The 23,777-nt window shown below is 40.0% G+C and overlaps 2 protein-coding genes across 4 annotated transcripts in view; both read left to right on the top strand.

Annotated features, from left to right (window-relative positions):
• eif4g3a (eukaryotic translation initiation factor 4 gamma, 3a) overlaps positions 1–13,669 on the top strand; it is a 51,683-nt gene extending 38,014 nt beyond the window's left edge. The window contains 14 exon segments of the mRNA XM_051074647.1: positions 65–177; positions 2,035–2,125; positions 3,001–3,118; positions 3,451–3,472; positions 3,474–3,675; positions 4,499–4,611; positions 4,975–5,147; positions 6,575–6,700; positions 7,025–7,106; positions 7,471–7,569; positions 7,788–7,934; positions 9,842–9,923; positions 10,063–10,209; positions 11,521–13,669. Coding sequence (XP_050930604.1) covers positions 65–177; positions 2,035–2,125; positions 3,001–3,118; positions 3,451–3,472; positions 3,474–3,675; positions 4,499–4,611; positions 4,975–5,147; positions 6,575–6,700; positions 7,025–7,106; positions 7,471–7,569; positions 7,788–7,934; positions 9,842–9,923; positions 10,063–10,209; positions 11,521–11,702 — 1,697 coding nt within the window. The 3' untranslated portion in view covers positions 11,703–13,669.
• Positions 13,670–14,901: 1,232 nt separating this feature from the next.
• Positions 14,902–23,712, top strand: hp1bp3 (heterochromatin protein 1, binding protein 3). Of its 3 annotated transcripts, none has more exons than XM_018704432.1 (13): positions 14,902–15,032; positions 15,504–15,584; positions 16,477–16,657; positions 17,387–17,449; positions 17,558–17,714; positions 17,815–17,958; positions 18,096–18,155; positions 19,188–19,327; positions 19,620–19,710; positions 20,581–20,740; positions 21,436–21,547; positions 21,847–22,002; positions 22,232–23,712. In XM_018704432.1, the coding sequence occupies exons 2-13, from the start codon at positions 15,518–15,520 to the stop codon at positions 22,755–22,757; spliced, it is 1,857 nt and encodes a 618-aa protein (XP_018559948.1). In that variant the 5' UTR covers positions 14,902–15,032; positions 15,504–15,517; the 3' UTR covers positions 22,758–23,712. The 3 variants fall into 3 exon arrangements, with proteins under 3 accessions (XP_018559948.1, XP_018559949.1, XP_018559947.1); XM_018704431.2 differs by lacking the exon at positions 14,902–15,032 and adding an exon at positions 15,172–15,277; XM_018704433.2 differs by lacking the exons at positions 14,902–15,032; positions 17,387–17,449 and adding an exon at positions 15,171–15,277.
• The last annotated feature ends 65 nt before the right edge of the window (positions 23,713–23,777 follow it).

Below are 23,777 nucleotides of genomic sequence, written 5' to 3' on the forward strand. Positions count from 1 at the left end.
ACTCCATTGTATTTCACCTGTACCTGTATTTTTGCTGTTTGTGTCTGTGGGCTTGTCTTCATAGATCCAAGAGATCAGAGAGATCAGCGTGTTCAGAGGGATGAGACCTGGAACACTGTGCCCATGACAAAGAACAGCAGGACCATTGACCCCACCAAGATCCCAAAGATCTCCAAGGTGAGACGCGCTCGCCGAGGCTGTTTGTAGGATATAGGTGAGTTAGGCTGGTTGCTCAGGGTGCCACCAGTTGGAGGATTGCCAAAGACAAAGTCAGTGACTAACACCCAGTGTGCTATAACTCCTACTGAGGCACACTGCAGGGGGAAGGCACTACTAGAGACTATACACTGTCATAACATTTGAAACAGCTGGCTGCCACTTATTTTGTGTCCCACACAGTTCATTTGCTCACATCACTGCATATGAGCCATGAAAACAATGACACAAATAACCAGGTGGTTACTTAAGACCCTTAACCAGGACACTGTGCGTGTGTGAGCGCTGGTGCACCACATAGAAAGCAGTCAGTGGGATGGATGAATGGGTAGGTAGGTAGAAAAAATATTTTATCAATCCTGAAAGTATTTTTATAAAGATGAGGTTGAAGATAGTCTAACTCTAACTTCCATCCAGATGTTCCTGCCTCAAAATATTCACCCTTGCATGTCCTCTCAAATACTACTAATTATATCACTATATAATACTAAATATTAATGGAAAACATTGTAGCTACAACTTAACATTATGCAAGTGTAAAATGTAAAAAGAATTTAAATTAATATTTAATCATGAAGCGTTATCAGGACTTATTTAGGAGATGAGCAGAAACATATAATGTTATATTATTATCAGCTTGCATTTTGTATCATGTACTAAACATGAAAATGTTATGTCATGTTATAGAAAAGACCCATAACAGTGGCATTTGTGTGCATATATTTTCTCATTGACAGTTACTATATGTTTTGGTGATGTGACAGAGACCAGAGATTGAGAGGAGCTGAATTAAATTGAATCCAACTAAAATATCATTTTATTAATTGGCTATTAACAGATCAATTTCCTCAGGAGCAGCAGTGGACATCCAGAAACCAAACTGTCTCCAGAAATGCTGCCTCCTCACACCCACATTTTCACCCTCCATTTAAGAACCAAACAATTTAATGATGTACAAGAGTTTAGTTAAATAAACTGAGGCTGAATTCAGCATTGTGGTGATGTTAAGAATGACTTCTGATTAGAAGCTGATCACAGACAGAGTGAAAGATTGTGTTGCAGCATTTTGTGTTTTCTCTGTCTGTGATGAATCCGCAGGCTATTTTGAACCCTCAGTCTGGGTTGAACGTTGTCAGCGTTGTAATTTAGATGAATTGGCAAGGTTGTTCTTCATGCCGTGACAGGTTTGTCTCCCCCTCATTAAATGTTTTTCCATGTTAGCCACAAGCTCCCTCACCAGTGGCGTCTGTTCTTTCGGTAGAAAGTTTCTGTACACAGCAGATCACTGTTTACACTGCACCAAGATGAACCCTGTGGATCATCACAACTGGGCTGTTTCCACAAACTGTCTCTGTTCTCATCTGATACACATTATTGTTGTGGTTTGCATGTTCACTAGTACAAAGTACCGCTGCTGGATGTACGAGGTACTGCAGTGTTAAAAAAAAAAAAAGGCAAGTTTGTTTTTTGGAGCGCCACCTGCTGGATGCACTCTGTCATGATTCTTAGTTGTGAGGAGAGTACTCATTAACTAAGCCTTGGAATGAAAGACTGAATGGTATGGATACAGTAATTTGGTCATTACTCGTCCTTGATTTAAAATTGTAATTGCAGAATTCTGCCAGTGTTAAAAAAAGAAGCTTAGTTCCTCCTGTGTACTGTGTAATTCTGTGTACTTGTGAATTTGAGTGTGTGGCATTTACTTATCTATTCAGAGTTAAGTTTTGCCCATTTTCTCCTGTTGCTGTCTGTTTCTCTTGTGTAGTTTTTCAAAGCAGGAATACTGAAGCTTGTTCTTAAATGATTCTCTTTCTGCAGCCTCAAATGGATGAGAAGATCCAGTTGGGCCCACGGGCTCAAGTCACGTGGGTGAAGGGCAGCAGTGGAGGAGCCAAGGCCAGCGACTCAGGTGAGATGACGCAGCGAGCTGAAGCATCATTATGTGAAAAAGACCTGGAGACACAGCACAGAAGTGAGAAGAAAGAGAAAACATTATTCATCACACGGCCAAGTTTTTTTCATCTTGTGTCTCTAAGAAAAACACCAAGACTGACTCAGAGGTAGAGAACTGATCCTTCACACTTTGTGGATTTTTTCCTAACATCCCTCAGTTTCCTGCCTGTCCCTCGCACTGTGTTGTCATAGTTAAGGCGTCTTTAAAATAACAATGGTAGTTTCAGTCACACTTGAGATTTTGTCTGTGGTTTGTAAAAAACATCAGATGTGATGAGATTGTGGCTGAAACTGGCTGAAACTGGCTTAAACGTCACACAGTTGTCAGTATGCTTGAAATGAAATGCGAAGCGTTGTCCGACCACATCTGAAGTCACACTGGGGCGAAACAAAATAACTTTTTATAGTATAACAGTGCACAATCTTTCCTTGAAGGTATTCATTTTGTTTGTACTCAAGAAAACTGACAGAAGTCAGTTTTAAAATCAGAGCCTAAGGGAAGGTCAGACCCTGCCTGCTTTCCCACCTCCACACAATTGGCCAGTTGCTGCATCAAAGTAGGCGTGAACATTGCCCCCGAACTCTGAATTCTTATTTGACCAATCAACAAGCACACGTGTTGACACATATGGACAACCTCACCTTTGGCTTGAAACCCACTGTAATTTTTTTTCCCTTCTGATGAGTATTGAAATTTGTATTTCAATGCCCGTATTATATCTGGACAATTTTTCACTCGCTAAGTATATGAAAGGAAGAAGTGTAATAATCTTCAGTCGCTACTGGTGATTTTTGGCACATGTGTCTCTTACAACTTTTTCTCTCCAACAGAACTATCACGGACAGCTGGCCTCAACCGTTACTCTGCGCTGCAGTCCACGCCATCAGCTCAGCCCTCCACCACACCTCCACAGAACCCAGACTTTGACTCCAGGAGAACTCTGGGAAGGTAAAGGGCAACATCACTATCTTATTTAGGACTCAAGCTCTCCGAGGATGATGTCTCTGTGGCTCTGATCGCTAATTTGTCTGACCTTCTGTTAGCAGATATTTCAAACCCTGATTAAGTCATAAATTTGGAAGAATGATTATCTTTGTAATTATGGTTTTTGATTGCCTCTATTTAGGTTTTCAATACAGATTAGGTTTGGTTCCAAATTGGTTGAAAATGTCAATCCTCAAATAGAGGCTTTTCCCCTTTCTCAGAGGTCCTCATTATAGTAGCATCCCTGCTGACTCTTGTTTATTCATTTGCTTTTTCCCCCCTCCCGCTCCTGGCAGTCGTAGCAGTACAGGCAGAGAAGCGCAGCGAGAAGCCGCTGATCTCTGCCCCGCCATCATCACGGCCCGGACCATTCATCAGGGGAAGCAGTTCAAAGGAACTGCTGGAGAGTCAAACCCCAGAGGAGCTGCGAAGAGACCGGGAACGAGAGGGAGCCGAGCCCCGGAGACCGAGCGTCACAGAGGACAAGACGGAGCCAGAACGCAGCCGAGTCAGAGAGCCTGGTGAGACACACGGTGCTGCACAACATGGGATGAATATAATACTGACATATGAACAGCCTTTATTGGTACCACACTGATATTTGCTTTCTGCCATTTTAAACCATCAAGTCCTGAATATGTAGGAATATCTATCCATGTTTTTATCTATTTTATAGTGACACACAATTTAAGATTAGCTAGAGAAAAAATATAATTTTTTTGCAGTTTAGCTCTTTACTGTGTTTGTCATGAAGTGTTTATTAATCTCATTGTCATCTTTTTGTACAGCGTTAAAGATACATATACATATTTACTTTGGGAAGCAGCTGAAATGTTAAATTTAGTTTCTCATCTGATCGTTATTGTTTTACAATATTCATTTTAATACACCTTTAATAGTCTCAGCAAACAATAATATCTTAGTATTGATTTGATTTACATGTACTTGTCCAGCATTAGTTATTGTATTATGATGCATAAATTAATTGAGAAGCAACAGCAGATGGAAATCCTCCACTACAAAATGTGAATAAATCATTTTTTAATTGGCTTTGGTTGTAAATGTCATGACCTGGCATTTACTCTATTCAGTGCAGATTTTCTCCTTCGTCGTAATTAAAATAAAATCACACATTTAATCTTTAAAGCAAAGTTTGCTCCATGATTAGTTCTCTACAAGCTGACATTTGTTGTCACAGGTCTAAAATAAGAGTATGAATTGTTCTAAGAGGTCATATTATTCATTGTGACAGTGTTTCATTAACTTCAAAATTGAGAAAGTTGTTATTCATGTAGGGATTTAATCCGAGACAACCACGCAATGTTGTGACTTGTTGTGTTGCAGCGAAACCTGAGCCTGTAGTCCAGACCCTGGACAGACCTGCCCTGTCTGAGGAGGAGATCGAGAGGAAGTCCAAGTCCATCATCGACGAGTTCCTGCACATTAACGATTACAAGGTGCTGAGATTGAGTAGATGACACTCTAATGATGGCGCCTGCACATCAGCAAACAATGGCTGTTCATGCAGGCTCATTTATGATTCACATAATTTACTTTTTAGATAAATAAGTAATTGAGATAAAGCATGCTTTTTGTCTCCAAAGCTGTTAAGAAAAGTCAGAAATTATATGAGGAAATTGCTTACACTGTATGAATCAGTGGGTTTTGTTTCTTTAAAATGCATTAAATGAAATACTATATGACTTGTATATATATGATTTCTAAATTGCCTTTTATTTCTAGAATGACAGAATTCAGATGCATGTGGTGTTTAACTTCCCTCTCCTCCATACTCAGTCCTATGTCTTTGTTTTCTGCAGGAGGCTGTCCAGTGTGTGGATGAGCTCGATTTGGGCTCTCAGCTGCACATCTTTGTGCGCGTCGGGGTGGAGTCAACTCTGGAGCGCAGTCAGATCACACGGGACCACATGGGCCAGCTCCTCTTCCAGCTGGTGCAGCAGGGAATCCTGCCCAAACCCCAGTTCTACAAAGGGTCAGTTCAACTACCAAATGCACTGTTTTACATTTAAAATAATCATTATCACAGTTTTGTGTTCCCTCGACTGCCTCATTTGAATGTGGCCACTCTGTAAACAGCTTATTCATGAAAGTGAAGCACTCCACGCATGCTTTCTCTTTTGCTCTTTCTAACATTTGCTGTTCTGATGATTTTGTAGTGACAGCAATCTGAAGGAAAGAGATACAGTTTTTATTTGGTTTCACTGGGTTTCTGTTGCAGGTTAAACCAAACAAATGCTGAAAATTAGCTGTTCTAAATCTTTGAGTTATTATTGCTACACTTTTTTCTCTGGTCTTGAAAGTTCTTAAGAAGTACTGCATTCAGCTCCTGTTCAAAAAAGGCCATATGAGGCATTAAAAAGTCTTAAATCTTGGCTGTAGTACTGTTTTTGAGTGAGACAGTACAACAGTGGTTTGGTCCATCATTTTTTGTGGAGTTTCAGTCAGCCATATCAAACACTCACGTCTACCAGCTACAGTTATGAAGCTCATCGGCTCAGAATGGGAAAAGTGTCGATTTTAGCAAAAACTATAATGAACTTGATGAATTTATCATTTTTAAATGGTTAATTAAACCATCCATTTCCTGCCGCTTATCCAGGCCCATTCAAATTACTGCTTAATGAATTAATTATATCAATAGGAATTATTGCTATATGCTGTTAGGAACTATTTAAAAAATTTGCCATAATGACAAATAATGTTAAGTTATATCGTTGTTACTGGTTCTCTATCATACTTTGATTTCACTTCAGCCTGTTTGACTTTCAAACAGATAATAGATGATGTTCTATGTGCTTTTAAAAGATATTAAAAAGTGAATTTAACTTGGGGCAGAAACCCTCTGTGTAGAAAACTAAATGTAGATAGCATTTATTATTATACATGCTATTTTCAAATCTTATAAATGTAGACAGAACATGTAGAGAAATATGGAAAAAAGAGAGGATGACATTGACAATTTTGAAAATGTCTGAACCATGTTCTGTGTCTCACATTGGGAATCCACTTTCTGAAGGATGGTGGTTTTTCCAAAAGAAGGCAATGGTATGAAAAATACCAAAATGTAATTTCTGTGTGGAGACTTTTTCAGAAAAGGTTGTTTTCTCCTTAAAATGAAGTTCTAATTTATGTAAAAGGATCATAAAATGGGATTTTAAAAAATTCCTCTTCAGTCCCATTACTGAGGAAAAATCTGTGCACTCTGCTTTCTTATATATCTTAAAACACTCTTCAGTTTTGGCCTTCCTAACTCACGCAAACATGTTCTAGTCCCAAACTGACTCAATTAAAAATTAATTAGAGTATAAAATATTTCTTATGTGCTCAAAAAAGAGATGCTTTCCTTTGTTTTTGAGCTGTTCTGGTTCTTACATCTACCGTGTCCTTATGTTTTGTCAGGTTTGCAGACACGCTGGAGCAAGCGGACGACATGGCCATCGACATTCCCCACATCTGGCTGTACCTGGCCGAGCTGCTCAGCCCCGTGCTGAGGGAAGGGGGCTTCTCTATGAGAGAGCTCTTTAGGTACTGAGACGTCTACCCCTGAGTCATTCATTCAGGCTCAAGGAGGAAATATATGAAAAATAAAGTGACATTTGGTGTAAAAATTGTCACCTTGTGAACAGTGATGCATAACACTGGCTTCAGTCTCCTCAGTGTGCACAAACTTGAATTTCATTTCCCTTGTTTACCACCACAATACACTGTGTTAGTAATCAGTCTCATAAACGGGAAAAAGTAACCCTTGGAAAAAAAAAATCATGTATATAATCACGTGCTGCACATTAAGCTCTGTACGAAGTTTTGATGAAATTTTAATTTCATTTACTTTCTGTCGTCTCTTCACAGTGAATTAAGCAAACCTTTGCTTCCTGTGGGAAGAGCTGGGATCTTAATTTCTGAAATACTGCACATACTATGCAAACAAATGGTAAGTTGACACTTAAATCTGCTGAAATCTGTTCTCCACACATTTATGTGCCCTGTTCTTGTTATGAAGCCAGCAGAGAATAACCAGTAGTTCTATTGCAGACAAAGACATACACAGTTAATGGATAATTACTGGTTGTCCACATAAATGTCTATAAAGATTAGTGATTGCCGAAGAATATATATTGATATTGTTTTTATTACACCTTACTTACTTATTACCTTTTTAGGGTCATCAAGTAAATTACTTTCATTGTATATTGGAAAACATTACACACACATAAACATTTGATTTTTCTCATTGCTATAAATTTGATAAAAGCAACAAGATATTTCAGAGGTCTTGTCTGGTCTCATCTCCACAGAGCCATAGGACTGTGGCTTCTTTGTGGAGGGAATCTGGCCTCAACTGGACTGACTTTCTACCAGAGGGAGAGGATGTCCAGACTTTCATCTCACAACAGGTTGGTGATAAAAGCCTCAACTCAAATCAAGAAACATAATTTTTATGGGAGGACTCACAGTCAACATCCATCAGCTATCTGAAACTAACAAGCTGATGAAGAGCACTTTTTAAAATCCTCTGAATTGTTCTTCCCCCTCTTTTTTTCCCCCTTCATCATCTTTTCCTTATATATCACTCCCTTTCCATATCAATGTCGTCTCATCTTGACACAAACAGAAACTCCAGTTCGTTCTGTCGGATGGCTCCGGCCCTGAGGCGGCTCTGTCCAAAAGGATCCTGTCTCCCGAGGAGCTGAGACGACAGCTGGAGAGACTCCTCCTGGAGGACATGGCCAGTGACGAGCAGATCTTTGACTGGGTAGAGGTATGACAAGTCATCAACCATCAACCAGACTCTGCAGAAAATTCAGAGGGGCAGTCTTTTATTTTTGTATCGACAGAACTCTGATGCAGCTTATTTACATCTGGTAGGCTACATGTAATGAGCAGAAATGAAATACTGAAGCTCAATAGTAGTAATACTGAAGTAGTACCATAGGCCACAGGTTCTGCTAATCACCCACTGTATATGTATTACATTGACAAATACATTCGACAGGGATGTAGCAAAAAATATGGGAAACAAAAATTAATATGAAACTATTAAAAGGACCAGTATGTAGGATTTAGTGGCATCTAGTGGTGAGAACACAGGTTACAACTACCCAAATACCCGTCCCCTCACCTTTCAAAGCATGTCTGAGAGACTACCATGGCCATCAGGTGACGAAATGGTGTCAGCTACCATATCAAAGAGATTTTTCTATACAGCTATATTTCACAACAAAAAATAGTTTTCCAGCAACCACTTTCTCCCTTCTTCCTCTTCATCTTCTTCGTCTTCTGTATGTTGCATCATCAATGTAAAAACATGAAAGGCCTCTGGTTTGTCCATTCTGGGCTACTGTAGAAACATGGCAGCACAACATGGCAGACTCTGTGGAAGAGGACCTGCTCCCTAAGTAGATATAAATTGCTCATTCTAAGTGAACAAATACACAATAAACATATTTATGTATATTATATTCAATTTCTGCTGGTAAATTCTAGTAAATGTTACACACTGGTCCTTTAATATATCTGAAACTGTTTATTGTCTCAAACTAAATAATCAAATTTTGAAGATGATGTTACTCCAAAACAAAGCAAGAGAAAAGTTAAACTGTTATCAATGCAGACAGTTTCAGCAAATAGCCATGCAGTTTTTGTTTTGTTTAGCTTTTCTTTAATTCTTTTCAGGAGAGCATTGCTGAGAGCGATGGACTCTCTCGATCTGATCACTCACACAGTCGCACACATTCATTCCTGGAAGCTGCCCAGTCTTATCTACTGGCTGCTGAGCAGGAGCAGTTGGGGTTTCAGGGCCTTATTCAAGGGCACCTCAGTGGCAGCGAGGGAGGGTAAGCGCTGCTCTCTCGGTTTCCTCACACAGATTTCCCAGGTGTTGGAACAAAGGAGGTAGAGGCAGCAACTTGATGTTTGAAAGCACAAGGTGAAACACAGAATACTACATTGTGAATTGAGTGTTGAGCTGGCCACATCGGCACAGTCAAGAAGTGCTTCCACAAATAAGATGCAGTACCAGTCCAATGGACTACTTAGGGTTGGCAGTTCGATCCCCAGCTTCTCATGCTGAAGTGTCCTTGAGCAAGTCACTGAACCCCAAGCTGCTCTCGATTGCCAGATGAGTGAGAACCTTGCATGGCAGCTCATTCAAAATGTGAGTGGGGATGGATGAATGAAATTAAGAAGTACTCTGGATGCTTATTTTACATAAATGCAGTTACCTTTCCACTGTACAACTGCACTTAACACCAAAAATGTCAAGTAGTGACTCACAGACATTGAGCTAGGTTGGATAGTTGAACTGAGCACCAGATCCACCCTGAACAGGTAGTTGTTAAATGATGTGTTGGATAGCCGAGGATAATAGAGGGCTGTTGAGGTTGAAATGTAAGTGTAAAATACTATATGGTGCGAGGGAAACCATTGGGAACAGCTGCACACAGCTGTCTTAGGAGGGAGGTTTGTCTCTGCAGCTCCACAGATGAGGCAAAATCATGCCATGATGCTCCCACTCCCACACCCTGACACAAACATGCTGCTCCTTCCAGCACTTTGTAACAGGTTGTGTGGTTTTACTCTTACTCAATGAGTTTCCTGTTCATCAGTGGCATCAGAAATTGACAAATTGTGTGTTTTGTCCTCCTCCCCTGCGCTCCCATTTCTCAGGCAAACCTAGATGAATCTCAGATGAGCTCGTCTCCCTTCCTGAGGGCTTTGATGACAGCTGTGTGTAAGGCAGCAGTGAAAGGTAAGCACTACACCACCTGGAGTAGAGACTCCTCCATTGTGCTAACATCACACCGCTGATTGCAATATTTACACTCTGCCAAACTCCGAGCGGAGCGCCGCAGTGTGCACTTACTCTGCCTCCTTGCTTTCCTGAACAGATGATAACACCAACTGTCGAGTGGACACGGCCATCATCCAGAGGAGATTGCCTGTATTACTCAAGTACCTTAACTCAGACACTGAGCGACAGCTGCAAGCACTTTATGCACTTCAGGCGCTGATCGTTGCCCTCGATCAGCCTCCAAGTAAGTTCTGCATCTGTTTACTCCTCCTAATGACACCAGGAGATTTATTTGTCTTTTTCTTAATTTCTTATTGGAGAGGATTAAATTGTGGTTACAAACAATTCCTAAGTGACAGCATTGCAGACAATATAGTCTCGCGATCATGTCATGATTTTCATCAGCAGATGAAGTTTTCATTGTTATCGAGTTTTTAGATGTTCAAATTTCTACTTTCTTTTGAGCATTTGATGGACCTTTCATCCATAATGGATTATAAGTTCAGACCTCCAAGAATGAACTTTAAATCTCTGTAACATTACCCTTATGCAGGTTTGGTCATTTGAGGAGCAACATTCAAACTCTGCAGCTCTTTAGGTGTAAGATTTAAATTAATTAATTTAAATTAATTAATTAATAATAGGAAATGACGTGCAGTACTTCAGCCATATGAACATGGAATAATTGGCTTTGATAGTTGGTGATTATTCATGCTCAGTAAACTGAATATTTAAAGACTGCTGTCTTGACTGATGCTCATATTTACAGATTTATAACTGCTGCAAACAGGTTGTGTTGATCTAAAGTTACTGGGACTAGAATCAGATTTTTACAGGTTATCAAAAAACAAAAGTCATTAACAAACTACTGTGCAGTCATGTGACTTGTCAGGTCTGATGTATAGTCTTTTCTTATGCCGAGTTCGCAGGAAAAGGGTTATTAGATCTCTCAGAGGTGTATCACCAGATGCTCAATAATAACAGTTACTTCCTCCTCCCTCCTGATATTAAGTCCCTGCTCAGTTTATATGTAGAAATATGTTTAACCATTGAAAAGAACATTTTAAATCAGGCAATCAGGGTATCTACAGGTTTCAAAAGTCTTAAAAAGAACTGAATTCAGTTTCCTCAAAAAAATCCTTTAGGTCTTTAATTTCATTCACAAGAACTTCAATATTTTTTCTCACCTGCTGTTTTTTCTTCTTATTTTATCAGTCTATCAGTCCAAAACTCAAAGATATTTCATTGACTATTGAATATGACAAAGGGGCAGCAAATATTTAGACTTGGTAGCTAAAACCAGAAGATACTCATTGTTTTTGTTTGAAAAATGACTGAAATCACCAACTGATTGACTAATTGATTCATCAACTAATACGTTCGTACTCGTACTTTCATCCTTTGTCAGGTATGATGGTGAAACGGGTATTAAATGTGAATTAAAAAGTCATTAAAAGTCTTTATATTTATTCAGGTAAACCCTGAAGAGCCCCTGAACTTATCATTTACTTGAAATCTGAAAAGATGACTGATGGCTCTCTTTCTCCATCCTCAGACCTTCTCCGGATGTTCTTTGACTGTCTGTACGACGAGGACGTCATCTCCGAGGATGCTTTCTACAAGTGGGAGACAAGCAAAGACCCCGCCGAGCAGCAGGGTAAAGGCGTGGCCCTCAAGTCTGTCACAGCCTTCTTCACTTGGCTGCGGGAGGCGGAGGAGGAGTCGGAGGATAATTGACGAGGGAGACACCTGGGGGGACGTGACATAGTAGGACTGCATCCTCACAGCAGAACAAACATTCAAAATGGGTGTGTGGGCAGGACGACATGTTTACGGCTGGAATTTTTTTCTGCGGTACGGTTCTGAAACATACCGCCATTTTGAGTTTGGATTCCAACGGCGGAAGCACTAAATACCTGTATTATACATAGAAAATATTTTTGTTTTAAATTTTAACTTACTTTTCTTTTGTTACTTTTTAAGAAGAGACTTAAAAGATACATAGGTTCTGGACTCTTTAATTTATTATTTTTTTAAGGACTGCAAATATGAAAGTTATTTAACATTTGCAGATGCTCACAACAACAGAACAGAAATAACAATATAATTAATTATAATAACAAAATAATAATTGTGAAATGAATAGCCTCCCTGGATTCCACACTGTTTGGTTTAAAACAGGGTAAAGCAAAATTATTTTGGGATGAAGGGGAAGCAGAGATTAAAAAAAAAGAGGAGTGGATGCACAGGAACTATTAACGTTGTCCGTGTATGACGTTTTTTTGAGGTCAAAGGTTATCTCCTAATAACCGGAAAGCCTTGGCTTGCTCTGCGTTGATATGTACATATGCCTCATGAAGAGGCAGAGATATGCATTCAAGAAGCGATGCAAGTCAGTCCACAGAAACTGTCAAAAACAAAAACGCAGACGAACAAACCGGATACATTCAAGTGAAATGAGCAAAAATGCAACTTTAAAAAGCAAATGGCCAGGGTCGCTGAACATGAAATGCTTGTAATACTTCAGACCTACAGAGCAGATTAAAATGCTTGTAAATACATTAAAGACAAAAAAGGTATTTAAAAAAAATGCTGATTCTCATGATTTGTTCTTTGGATGGCTGATGTTCGGAGATGTGGCCAAATTTATTTTTGCGTATGATTGATCCAGTACAACATAATGTGTAAGTGTATAATAAACTGAGGAAATGTTTCCCTGTTGTGGACGACGAGGAGCTGTTTGATCTGACCCGGAGAAGCAGCTGGTGTCCTGCCCAGGATTCACTACACTGGTACCACTCCATCTTCTGGTCTGCTGAGTCACTGAAGCACCGACAAACCATCGGTGTCGTGTCTTTGAAAGTGTCTGAGCAGCTCGTTACCTTGTGTTCACCACATTTATTTATATTTGTGTATCTAGATTGTGTATATATCAAGTTGTTTATGTGTTTTAATGTGATCAGCTGCACAGTTTTATTCATATTGCGGTGTCTGTGTGGTCAGATCACCCAGAACACATTTCAGGTACCCACTGCAAACAGAGACTAGAGCTGTAATGATAAAGTGATTAGTCGATTTCTTGGCAACTATTTTGATAATTGTTTTATCATTGAAGTCTTTTTTTTTTTTTTAAGCAAAAATAGCAAATATTAATTGGTTTCAGCTTATGACAGTGATGATATTCTGCTTCTCTGTTCAGTATCATTGCATCTTTGTGTTTGGACTTTTTTGGACAAAACAAGCATATATTTCATCATATATCATATATTTCATAGACCAAACAAGTGATCTAATCAAGGAATAGCTGAATGGCTTATCGATAATCAAATTGTTAGTTGCAGCTCTAATGGAGACTGTTACTCTGGTGGTGAAGTAGTCGGGACTCTGCCAGGGCAGATAACAATGTAAGACTGTGAATCCACACAGCACTCTATAAAACATCAGTACATGTTGCTGATGTCTTATTTTGTCAGACCCAAAGTCCAAAAAACAGAAATCTTTCATTTACAGTGATGACAAAGAAAAGAAGCATGCATTCTCTGTTTGGAGGCTGAAGTCTGCAAATATTTTTTTGTCTTTTTTCACAATTTTATCTTGAAAAATTATGATTAATCAAATATCAAAATATTTGCTGGTTATTTCTCTGATGACTCATTGTTTCAGCTCTATTCCCAAATATAGATTAAATGCTTATGTTGTTAGGATATGAGTTCTCAGTTATTGGTGTGTATGTGAAGGTTTTTTTTTCCCCCAGAAAGCTGAAACAAGTTCACGGTTCACTTGTTTCTACCACTGTAGCAAAAGTTGTGTTTCTTCTCATGTTAACCAAGATAAAAAGATTAGGTTGGTGTCAGACAGAGCTCCCACCATTGCTGCCACTGTAGGGTTTCACACTTCAGGTTACTATTTCCAGTTCAGTTCTATGTAATTTCTTACAAAGGGTTTTTTCATTTGTTTTTACTGGAGTTTTCTGTCTATATTCAAAGTTGAATGTGTAGTTCTGCGTGGATTATCAACTGGGAAAAGTGGGCAACTGCCCAGGAGTCCCAAAAGCCACAGAGCCAGTTTACTCCATATCATTTGGGTTGATTTAATTCATTTAAATTTGTTGGGGGCCTTCTTACTCCATCTTGTGAATTGTCTTATCACAATCTAGTTTTTTAATGCCTTAATTGCTTTAGTTTTTGTGGTTTAAGTTGTGTTTTATCAAATTGCTTCCATTGTTTAACACTCAGGCAGTTGTATCATTCTTTCAGTGAAGTACAAGGCAGCAACCAACAATTATTTTCATTATCAGTAGGTCAGATAACTTTTTTGTATAACTGATTGATGTATAAAATGCCAGAAAATAGCAGTCTTCTGATCAGCTGTCAAAAATACAAACATCTTGATAGACAACCAAGCAGTTAGCAAATACTCACATTTGAGAGCCCAACAACAAATCTTTGCCCAGGGCCTCGTCTAAGTTAATCAGGCCATGGATCCACTTCCTTCCTGGATAAACTTTGAGCACCTCTGTCTTTATTTAGTTTGCACTCGGGAACTACAGCTCCCATGAAGCTTAGCCATAGACACCTTACCAAAAACTTAGAAGTCTAGGTTTTTGAATGTTTGGACAGTAGTAATTGCTTTATCGTGGTTAAAATAAGGAGATGCTCAGGTTGTACCGACTGATACATCAGTGCACAGGAAGTTAACTCTAAATATGGACAGAAAACCTCAGTATCATGTTTGAGCTTTTTAAAAAGACAAAAAATCTTTGTGGGTGAGTTTAATCAGCCTCTTTTCCACTAGCTTCGGTTGTTTAACGCTACATAACAGCAGTGATAATGCTGACCGAGTCAATAACTGTGTGTGTTTAATGTTGTAGTTTGAATGTTAAAAAGATAAAAAAGGTCCCAACGGTTGGTGGCGACGGCCATGACAGTGGGAATCCTTCGACGTGATGCGTGACGCTGCGACGTGACCAACGGTCGTAATGGGGCGGGGCTCGTAAACAGAAATCTAAATAAAGGATCGTGCAGAATTTTACTCCAAAGTATCTCACTTTTTCTCGACACATAAAAGGTAAGTTTCACTCACACTGTGATAAGTCATTAGCTAAACGTATAGTTGCACGGATGCATTGCTGGAAAACGTCACAGGTCGGTGGGTTTTACTCCCATGCAACTGAAATGAATTTTATCTGCCTTGTGCGACGCCATCACTGTGTTTAAACCAACGGACAAAATGGCGAAATTGCCGAAAATTTCTTGCCACTCACATTCTGGCTCGTACACAAATGGTCGAAATTTATTGGCAAAGGCTGGCGGGTGAGCTAGACGACGGTGGACCGTCTTTAAGGTGGTCTGCGTTTAGCGAAATACAAGCGCACCTTTTCTTCTGTTTGAGGATAATGGGCCTCAATGAATGAAAGTGGGGTTGGCAGTCTCACAGTCTTCCACCGCACACATACAGTACACCGAATGGGCCTCAAATTAGTGTTGTCTTAATGTGCTCTCCTGCTCTTCACATGCGTGTGTTATTTTCTCCATCCAGCTAAATCTCCTGTGATGCCGATACGCCGAGCAGCAGCGACTCCGACCCAGGAGAAGGCCCCCTCCGCTGCAGCAGAGAAAGGTGAGGCCGGGGTCGTCTATCACCTGAGCTGAAGACCCCTGAACGCACCATCATCCCTGACTCAGATTTCACCACAGCCATAACAATAGTCAGGATACTGAGTCTGGAGATGGATGTGTGGTCATCCCAAGTTTGTTTATACAACCTTTCATCACAGGGATAAGCCTCTAGACCAGAGTAATAGTGTCACAATTAAATGTTTTTGATGCTTTCATGCAGATTATAAAGTAGGGATTGGAGTATCATCTCTTTGTTGGTTAACTCATGATAAAATCCTAGATGTCTTCAAAATATTTTTTTTAATCAAGTTAAGTCTCTAAATCCATGTCTCTGGGACTTTTACAGAGTACAGGCCAGATTACAGCAGATATGGACTATCAGCGGTCACAAGGCCAAATAGTCCAAAAGGAAGGAAAATCACATGCTAGAAAGGTGTAACAGTCTTTAACCTTTAAGCTCTCAGTTAAGAAAGCCGCAGAAATGAGTTTTAGGAGAAAATATACTCATAAAACTGGCACCAGGGCATTCTTGTAACCTTGTAGTTAATATGTGTATCATATACTGCTTCCGTTCCAACAGAAAACTGCAAAAGAAAATGTTTCCACAGTGTATGAGTCAGTCAGCTGGTGTTATTTTTAATGATACCCACACAGCAGTGTGTATTTGTAAATGTAAAACACAAAACTTTTATTGATCATAGTTTGTTGTAGATGTAGTGGTCGTTAATTACAAATTCATGAGCTTGAGTGCCAGGACAAAAAAGTGTGAGGACCCCTTCTGTACACTGTCAAATATAGATAAAGGCAAAAGTGCAAAAAGAGTTACTACTATTGTTAAATGCCAGCAGCACATTTTTTTTCTACCTTAATGTCCAGTGACCCTCTCCTCTCAGAACCTGAAGCCTCCTCAGAGGAGTCGCCCTCTGCCGACGAGGAGCAGGCGGCATCTTCAGCCGCCACGGCCGAGGTGGAGGAGGGCGAGGCGGCAGGCGAGACAGAGCCCACAGAGAATGGAGAGAAGGCCGACGAAGAAGCCGGGGTGGAGAAGGGAGGCAAGGGAACAGAGAAGAAAGAGTGAGTTTCACCAGAGAGCTAATGTGCAACTCTGAGCACTGCGATATTTCACTTTGATAGCACTTTTATCTGTTTATATTATCCTTACCTCTGATGGATAACAGCGGACTGCTCCTCTCATGGTTGCAGTGTTGCATTTCCAAAACATGTGACCTGTCACAGCCACATTCATCCCCTCTTTACATAGTTGTCAGACAGATGTACCCGGTCCCTTTGCCTGCAGTCTCGGAGGAGTCCAGGAGGAGAGGACGTTGGCATCAAGAAACTCTGACAATTTGTTCAGTCCATACCTGAAAACTTAGTCAAAGAGCAGCATTAGCTACTGTGCTATATACATTTCAGAATAACTCTCAGATAATATTTTGTTTTTGCCAGTTGCTGAAAAAAAACACTGCAGGCAGTTTTTCAAGCCTCATGGGCAAAAATTAATGGCCCTTTTTTAGGCCAGTTGTCCCAGATATGTTTGGAAACCCCTAGAAAACATGTGAAAAAGACTCCCTTGTAGCTGTAGGTTATGAAGTTAAAGGGCATTAAACCTTTCTCACTAACTCCTAATTTTGGTAATTTCTCCTCCTTTTCTTCTCCCAGACCTCAACAAAGCAAACATTCACCTCTGCACACAGTTCACTAGCACAGAACTTCAGTCAGGGTCAAATTACTATGATGGTCATTAAGACAGATGTTCTGAAACTTCATTTTGTCTTTCCCGTCGGTGACAAACGGACAAAGTGACAAATGCAAGGACTGCACGGCTGGACAGTGCGCAACACACTGCTATGTTCTCCTACTAAGGTGAGGAGGTGATAAAGATAAGGGTGGTAACGATCACAGTGAAATATCGCTTCTAAAGAACCGACTTGCTTTACTGAACTTGTGTCTTGCTCCCTTTTCCGGCAACAGGTTGAAGGATGGCTACAAGTACGAGAAAACCAAAGTCAAAAAGGTGAAGAGGACGATTCCCGCGTGGGCTAGCGTCACAGCCAGCAAAAAACTTCCCGTTACCAACTTCGCAGGCACTCAGAACAAAGTGGATAATATCCTCATCGAAGCTATTCAGGTGTGTACAAACTCTGTAAATCCATCTCTCAACACAGTCAGTTGTCTGTGTTTATTTTTTTTTCCCTTTTTGTGTGATTTCTTGTCCATTTTGTCTGCAGTCTTGTAACGACAAGTCTGGGGTTTCGTACCAGTCTGTCATGAAATATATTGTGAAAAAATACCCAGGGATGGAGCTCGACAAGAAGAAGTTTCTCATCAAGAAAGCAATGAAGAAACATTTGGAGAAGGGCACCATCAAACAGGTAAAGAATATTACTTTTTAGATTTCTCCTGTGTAGAAATATAAATAAAGGCAAGATCTCAAATCTGGAAGAAGCAGCTTACTTTCTCAACGACAACGTCTCTGTTTCTTGTTGTTGTCTCTCTCTCTGTGGCACAGCTGAAAGGTAAAGGCCTTTCAGGAACCTTCGCCATTGGGAAGCAGGCAAACCTGTCTAAGGTATGTTACAGCAGAGGCAGGAAGTGAAGTGATGATCAGTTTGTTTTAACTTTTTTTTAAAACAGGGAGGGCTCTCTTTACAAGTACGCCCTGATTATAGAACATGTATAACAATAAAAGCAAAGGAAAGTCACTGTATACATCAACTAATTATACAACAAACAGGACAAGGTCATCAACGTAAGGGACAACAACAATTCAAAGTAAACACATTTCACATTCACACTGCCTATCAAAAGGGATTTAAATTGATTAAAGGGGATTAGCTTGTCAGGTTTTACAGGCTTCTGCAGATTGTTGTACAATAGTATTTAAAAGTGAGTTTCCCACTCTCAGAATTAATATGATGACTTCTGAGTACCAAAAAGTCTTTGGACGTAGAGCAGTGTGAAGTTGATCTATAGTTAAAAAGATATGTTTGCTACACAGGCAGTTTACCAAGATGTGGTTTGTCAATTTAATACTAGATTCTTAAGTTTTACCAAACTTTCTTGGTGGGTTTTTGAATCTCAGTCGACCTTGGCTCATGTTTATCAAGCCTCTCGGAGTGGGAAAAGTGAGTTGTGATACTTTTGGTGAGAAGGCGCAGCTCTGAAATCTCTTACTCATGATAAAATAACCTCAGAATGTCCAACTCGATAGATAAAACAACAGTTATCTGTTACATAAAGCTGTATGCAGTATGGCTGGGTGATCAAATGATAGTAGTAATTATCGTGAGATGCAAATATATTGCATACAATTTTTTTTGTTGTTAGAAATATAACAAATGGTCAATAAATGTTAGCACAGATGCATAGAAATTATCAGTATTGACTGATATGAACATTTTTATTGTGATAACATTTAAGCCGTGTCACCCAGCCCTACTGTCTTCAGTAGGAGATCACAGTACAACATCTCACAGGTGTAATCTAATCTAATCCTTACATTAAAGATGTAGCGTCAACAGTCTCGCTCTCCTGTTTTTCCCTATGAGACTGGGATGTGTTTGGTTGTAATTGTCATGTCTGTAAATGGGTGGTGTTTTAGAAATCTGCTCAGAAGCAGGAGTCTCTGGGAGACGCTCTTCCTCTCATCATCACTCGGCTCTGTGAGCCCAAAGAGGCCTCCTACAACCTGATCAAGAAATACCTGGAGCAGCACTTCCCCAGCCTCAACATCGAGAACAGGTGCAGAGCGTTACAGTACTATTTGACCAGCAGTAAAAGAGATAATGAAAATTATTGAACAGTAAAGCATATTAAACGTTTTAGATGCAAGCAAGTTGTTTAATTTGAGAAGATGTAACCTGCAAATGTGATTTTCCACGATAAAAATTGTATCTTGGAAAAATCATGGCAACAAAATAGTTTTACCAGTGACCTGGATTTCAGAGGCTCAGTAACATAACTGGGTGTTAAGTTGTTTTATTAGCTGTGAGTATTGAATAAATGAATGATTTATTGATTGGTTCACCCTCAGGCCAGAGGTCCTAAAGACAGCATTAGTGAAGGCAGTAGAGAAAGGACAACTGGAGCAGATCACCGGGAAAGGAGCCAGAGGGACTTTCCAGGTAAAAGCTCTTTATAACAGTTTAATCTTTTTCCTCCAAAATGACATATGCTGGTAAAAATGACTGGCAGCACATAAATTATTCAGTGTTGACCAATGAAATTAAAGCATCTGTCATGAGCACCCACAAACTATCTGTGCATTTGTAAGATTTAAACAGTAAAAATCTGATAAGATAGATTTTCTTTTCAGTGTCACTAATCGATAAAGTCTTGTATATTCAGCCTGCAACATAAGAATCACCCACACTGAACCACTTCAGGACCTGCTTTGTTTCCAACTTGAATGTCATTGTTACATTATACTGTTTCATTAATATTAGATATTGCAGGATGCCAGATAATATTCCCTGCAAAGAATGAAAACCGGGGGGGAAATAAAAGTGTTTTTCAGGAGCCAGTAAACACAGCGAGGGACCCTGTCTCTCTGCCTCTCCCTCTCTCCCTCTCTCTCTCTCTTGTTCTTTCTTTCTGAGACTGGCAGCATAAAAAAGAGAGTGTGACTTAAAGCTACAGATTCAGTTAGAGCCAAATGAGCCAAGCTGTGTCTTTGCACGTCTGAGTTAAGGCTGCAAACAAGTTCAATTCATCAATAAATGGTTTGGGAAATATCAGAACATTGTGAAAATGTCCTTCCCATCTTCCCAAAATCCCCAGGGGGGTGTTTTTAAATATCTAGACTAAGGAAACCAGACAATATTCACATTTGAGGGATTTATTTTTTTTAAATGACTCAGGACAATTATTAAATTATGCTGGTTATTTTTCTGTTGATCAACTAATCATTTATGCTATTAGTCAGTTGCAGTTCATCCAAATACTTTATAAACCAAACCACGTATCCTAAAAACGTTTATATCTGACTCTCACAGTTGAAGCGCACTGGGAACCAGGTCCTGTTGAAGGGTGGCACCTTGGAAGACGCCATCACAGCTGCCATCACAGCCATGAATGAACCTAAAACATGCAGCACTACCACTCTACGCAGATACCTAGTAGACTCCAACAAGGACAGAAAAGAGTACCAATTAGGTGAGACTCTTCGCTCCCTCTTGTTTGCATGACTTAATTAGCAGGACTGCTGCTGACTGACCACTTTCTCAGGTAAATACAGGCTGGGCCTGACTCACAGGGACAAGTAAAGTGTTTTCAACTTAATGGTTTACAGTTGGAAAAGCAATTTAAATTTCAAAATTATCACTCAAAGTTTATAGCTTCGTTCTTCACATTGGTCACATTGGATTTTAGTAGGAACCAGTTGTAGCAGACAAATGCAAACGTCTCAATCCACATCTGCAGTATAACTCAGTTCTGTTCTTATTCTCAGTATAGTTATCTGGTTTAATACTCCAATTCTCCATCCCAAACCTTGGTGAGCTGTGGCATGTGCATTTGTTCTCACATCCTGACAAACTTTTAGCTCTGAAGTCGTAGCGGAGATTACTGACTGGCTCTTGGACCCATCAGTCAAACACTTGTTTCCTCTTTAAACAAAACTTCCAGCAGCCAGGTCTTATCAATGACAGAGCAGGAAGCAGGCACTCTTGATGCAAAACAACACATACATCTACTAACAAGTAGACAGCTATGTGTGGGCCTTCATACAGAAACTTTGCATTTAGGTTTTTTTGTGTGTGTAAAAAATGTCCTACAGATTAAGTGGATTATGTTGCAGAGCTATTTAAGAATACTAAATACTACTAAAAACGGGGAACTCTTTTCTTTAGTGGCCAATCTGAGGAGGACCCTGACAAAGTGTAAAGTACTTGGATGGATGGAGCAGATCACCGGTCACGGCTTCACAGGGACCTACCAGTTGTCGTTCCCTTTCTACCCGAGGTATCAACTACAGCTGGAGAAATGTTCACCTAGTTAACCATCTAATGTTCAGAATATCTTTTTTTTTCCTTCATTGTACTCTGTTTTGATGTTTAAACATCTCACACATGATACATGGATCATGTAATTCTGAAATCCTCATCCACTATTTGAGATATTTTAAGTGTATTTTAAAAAATTAATAATTACAAGAAAGGGTCTCCCATACATTTTCTCTAGTGATTGCAGTGTGCTTCCACAGTGCATTATATGACAAAATTTAAATATTTCACCAAAAATGTTTAATTTTTCCTCTGTAGTCCTACCATCCTGTACCCAGACAAGTTCAAAGAGCTACCGAAGAAAAACGCCCCACCTCCACCCAAGCGGAGGCGGACGGTCGAATCTTCTGACGAGGAAGAGGAAGAGTCAGAAGAAGAGGAAGAGTCTGAGGACGAAGCCCCCGCCCGTAAGAGGTGGGTGTAAACGTTCTTGTTTGATCTTTGGATAGTTTTCCTAAACACAGGGTTGTAATCTGCACTGAGTTTCCCCATCATCTATAAAGACACTAAAGTTAAGGCTTTGATGAGAAGAGCCTGCACAGTGACTCAGGAGTGGGGTGAGTGTGTAGGCGTTGGACCTACATGTGGTGTGTGTTCAATTACAGTTCTTGTAGTAACTGCTGTCTGTTCACATTACTCTTAGGAAATCTCAGAAGAGGCCTCCTCCCAAGGCTCGTCGTCCTCCACCGGCCAAGAAATCTCAGAGCGCTAGTCAGTCAAAAGCTAAAGGCAGGGGACGCTCCCTCGCGAAGAAGTCTCCGGCCAAGAAAGCGGTGTCTTCAGCCAAGAGGTCGGGAAAAAAACAGTCAGCCTCTAAGAAGGAGTCCCCACCACCCTCTAAAACCACACCTGTCAAGAGAGGAGCCCCCACAAGAAAGCCCAAAACACCAGCCGTTAAAAAGCTAAACAAAAGGGTGTCCAAGCGGCCCGTGTCCAGAGAGTCGTCCCCCGAAGAGGTCGTTGTCCCAAAGGAGACGCCAAGGGGCGGGTCCAAACGATCTAAACCTGAGGAGTCAACCCCAGAGGAGCCCACAGTTAAAAAGTCGGCGGGCAAGAGTGGATCCAGGCGGCCCGAGCCTGAGGAGTCGTCCACCCGGGAGCCTGCAGTCAAAAGAGGGGCGAGGAGCAGCAAGCAGTCCACTCGCAAGTCAAAGAGAGGGAAATACTGAGCTCAGGAGCGCCTTCCATGAACTGGGCCGCTCTGAATATGCAGCAGTCTGCCGCTTCGTTTCAGTGCTCGCTCTCTTTTTATCATTGTTTTCTCCCTTTTTAACAGGGCAGTAGTTTATTTTTTATTTTATTTCTTTTGTAGAATAAGAACATTATCTTATCCTAACATTAAGTTTACTGTACATTCAGAGTTTCTGAATTTCCTTTTAATCACCATGTGTAGAAAAGCTCAGTTAGTGTTGTCGTTAAAAACAAGATGTGTGACCAGCTGCCAGCTCTGGAGACCCATAGCAAGATCCGACATACTGTAACTAGAGCCATGTAGTGACTTCTGTTTTTATATCTCTTCCTCATTCACTCTGTAGGTGTTGGCAGCACATATTCCTAATATCAAATTAAGTGCGATATCAGTGTTCTGGAGGGTTGAAAAGATCGTTCATTTTAAGTTAAAATGTGGGTTAAAAAGTTACTAATATGAATATTTTTTAAAACAGATTTTAAGGCTGTTGTCCTGTGTTCTGGACATATTTTTGGCCGTGCAGCATTGCATCAGAATCTGAATTGTTATCTGTATTTCTCCTACAATTATATTATTAATTATTTGTTTATTTAAAGCAAACAAGCAAATCAAAAATGCCCCTAGAAAAGATTAGGCCTGCTGGTGCCAGGTTGAGGACTTGATAGAGGATTAAACACTATGTTCGTATTCATTTCAAAACAACATTGGGTTTAAAAAAAATCTTTTTTTTAAAAAAATGTGTGTGTGTAAACAAGCATATACATAAATCGATTTTATTGCTTCACAGCTGTAATTCAGTACAAAACTGTAAGAAATGTGTGTTGTGAATAAGACAAAAGGAGGATAATAGCTCATACATACCTTGCATGCATGTATTCCTTGTGTTGTTAAGCTTTTTTTTCCAAGTCATTAATAAAATGGCTATATTTGTAAAAGTGCTGTTAACTTAATCATTTTAATTTAGCAGGGGAAAATCCAGAATACATTACTTTTTTTTTCA

The sequence above is a fragment of the Lates calcarifer genome, linkage group LG12 (genome assembly GCF_001640805.2).
Source record: "Lates calcarifer isolate ASB-BC8 linkage group LG12, TLL_Latcal_v3, whole genome shotgun sequence".
In the NCBI taxonomy this organism is placed as follows: domain Eukaryota; kingdom Metazoa; phylum Chordata; class Actinopteri; family Centropomidae; genus Lates; species Lates calcarifer.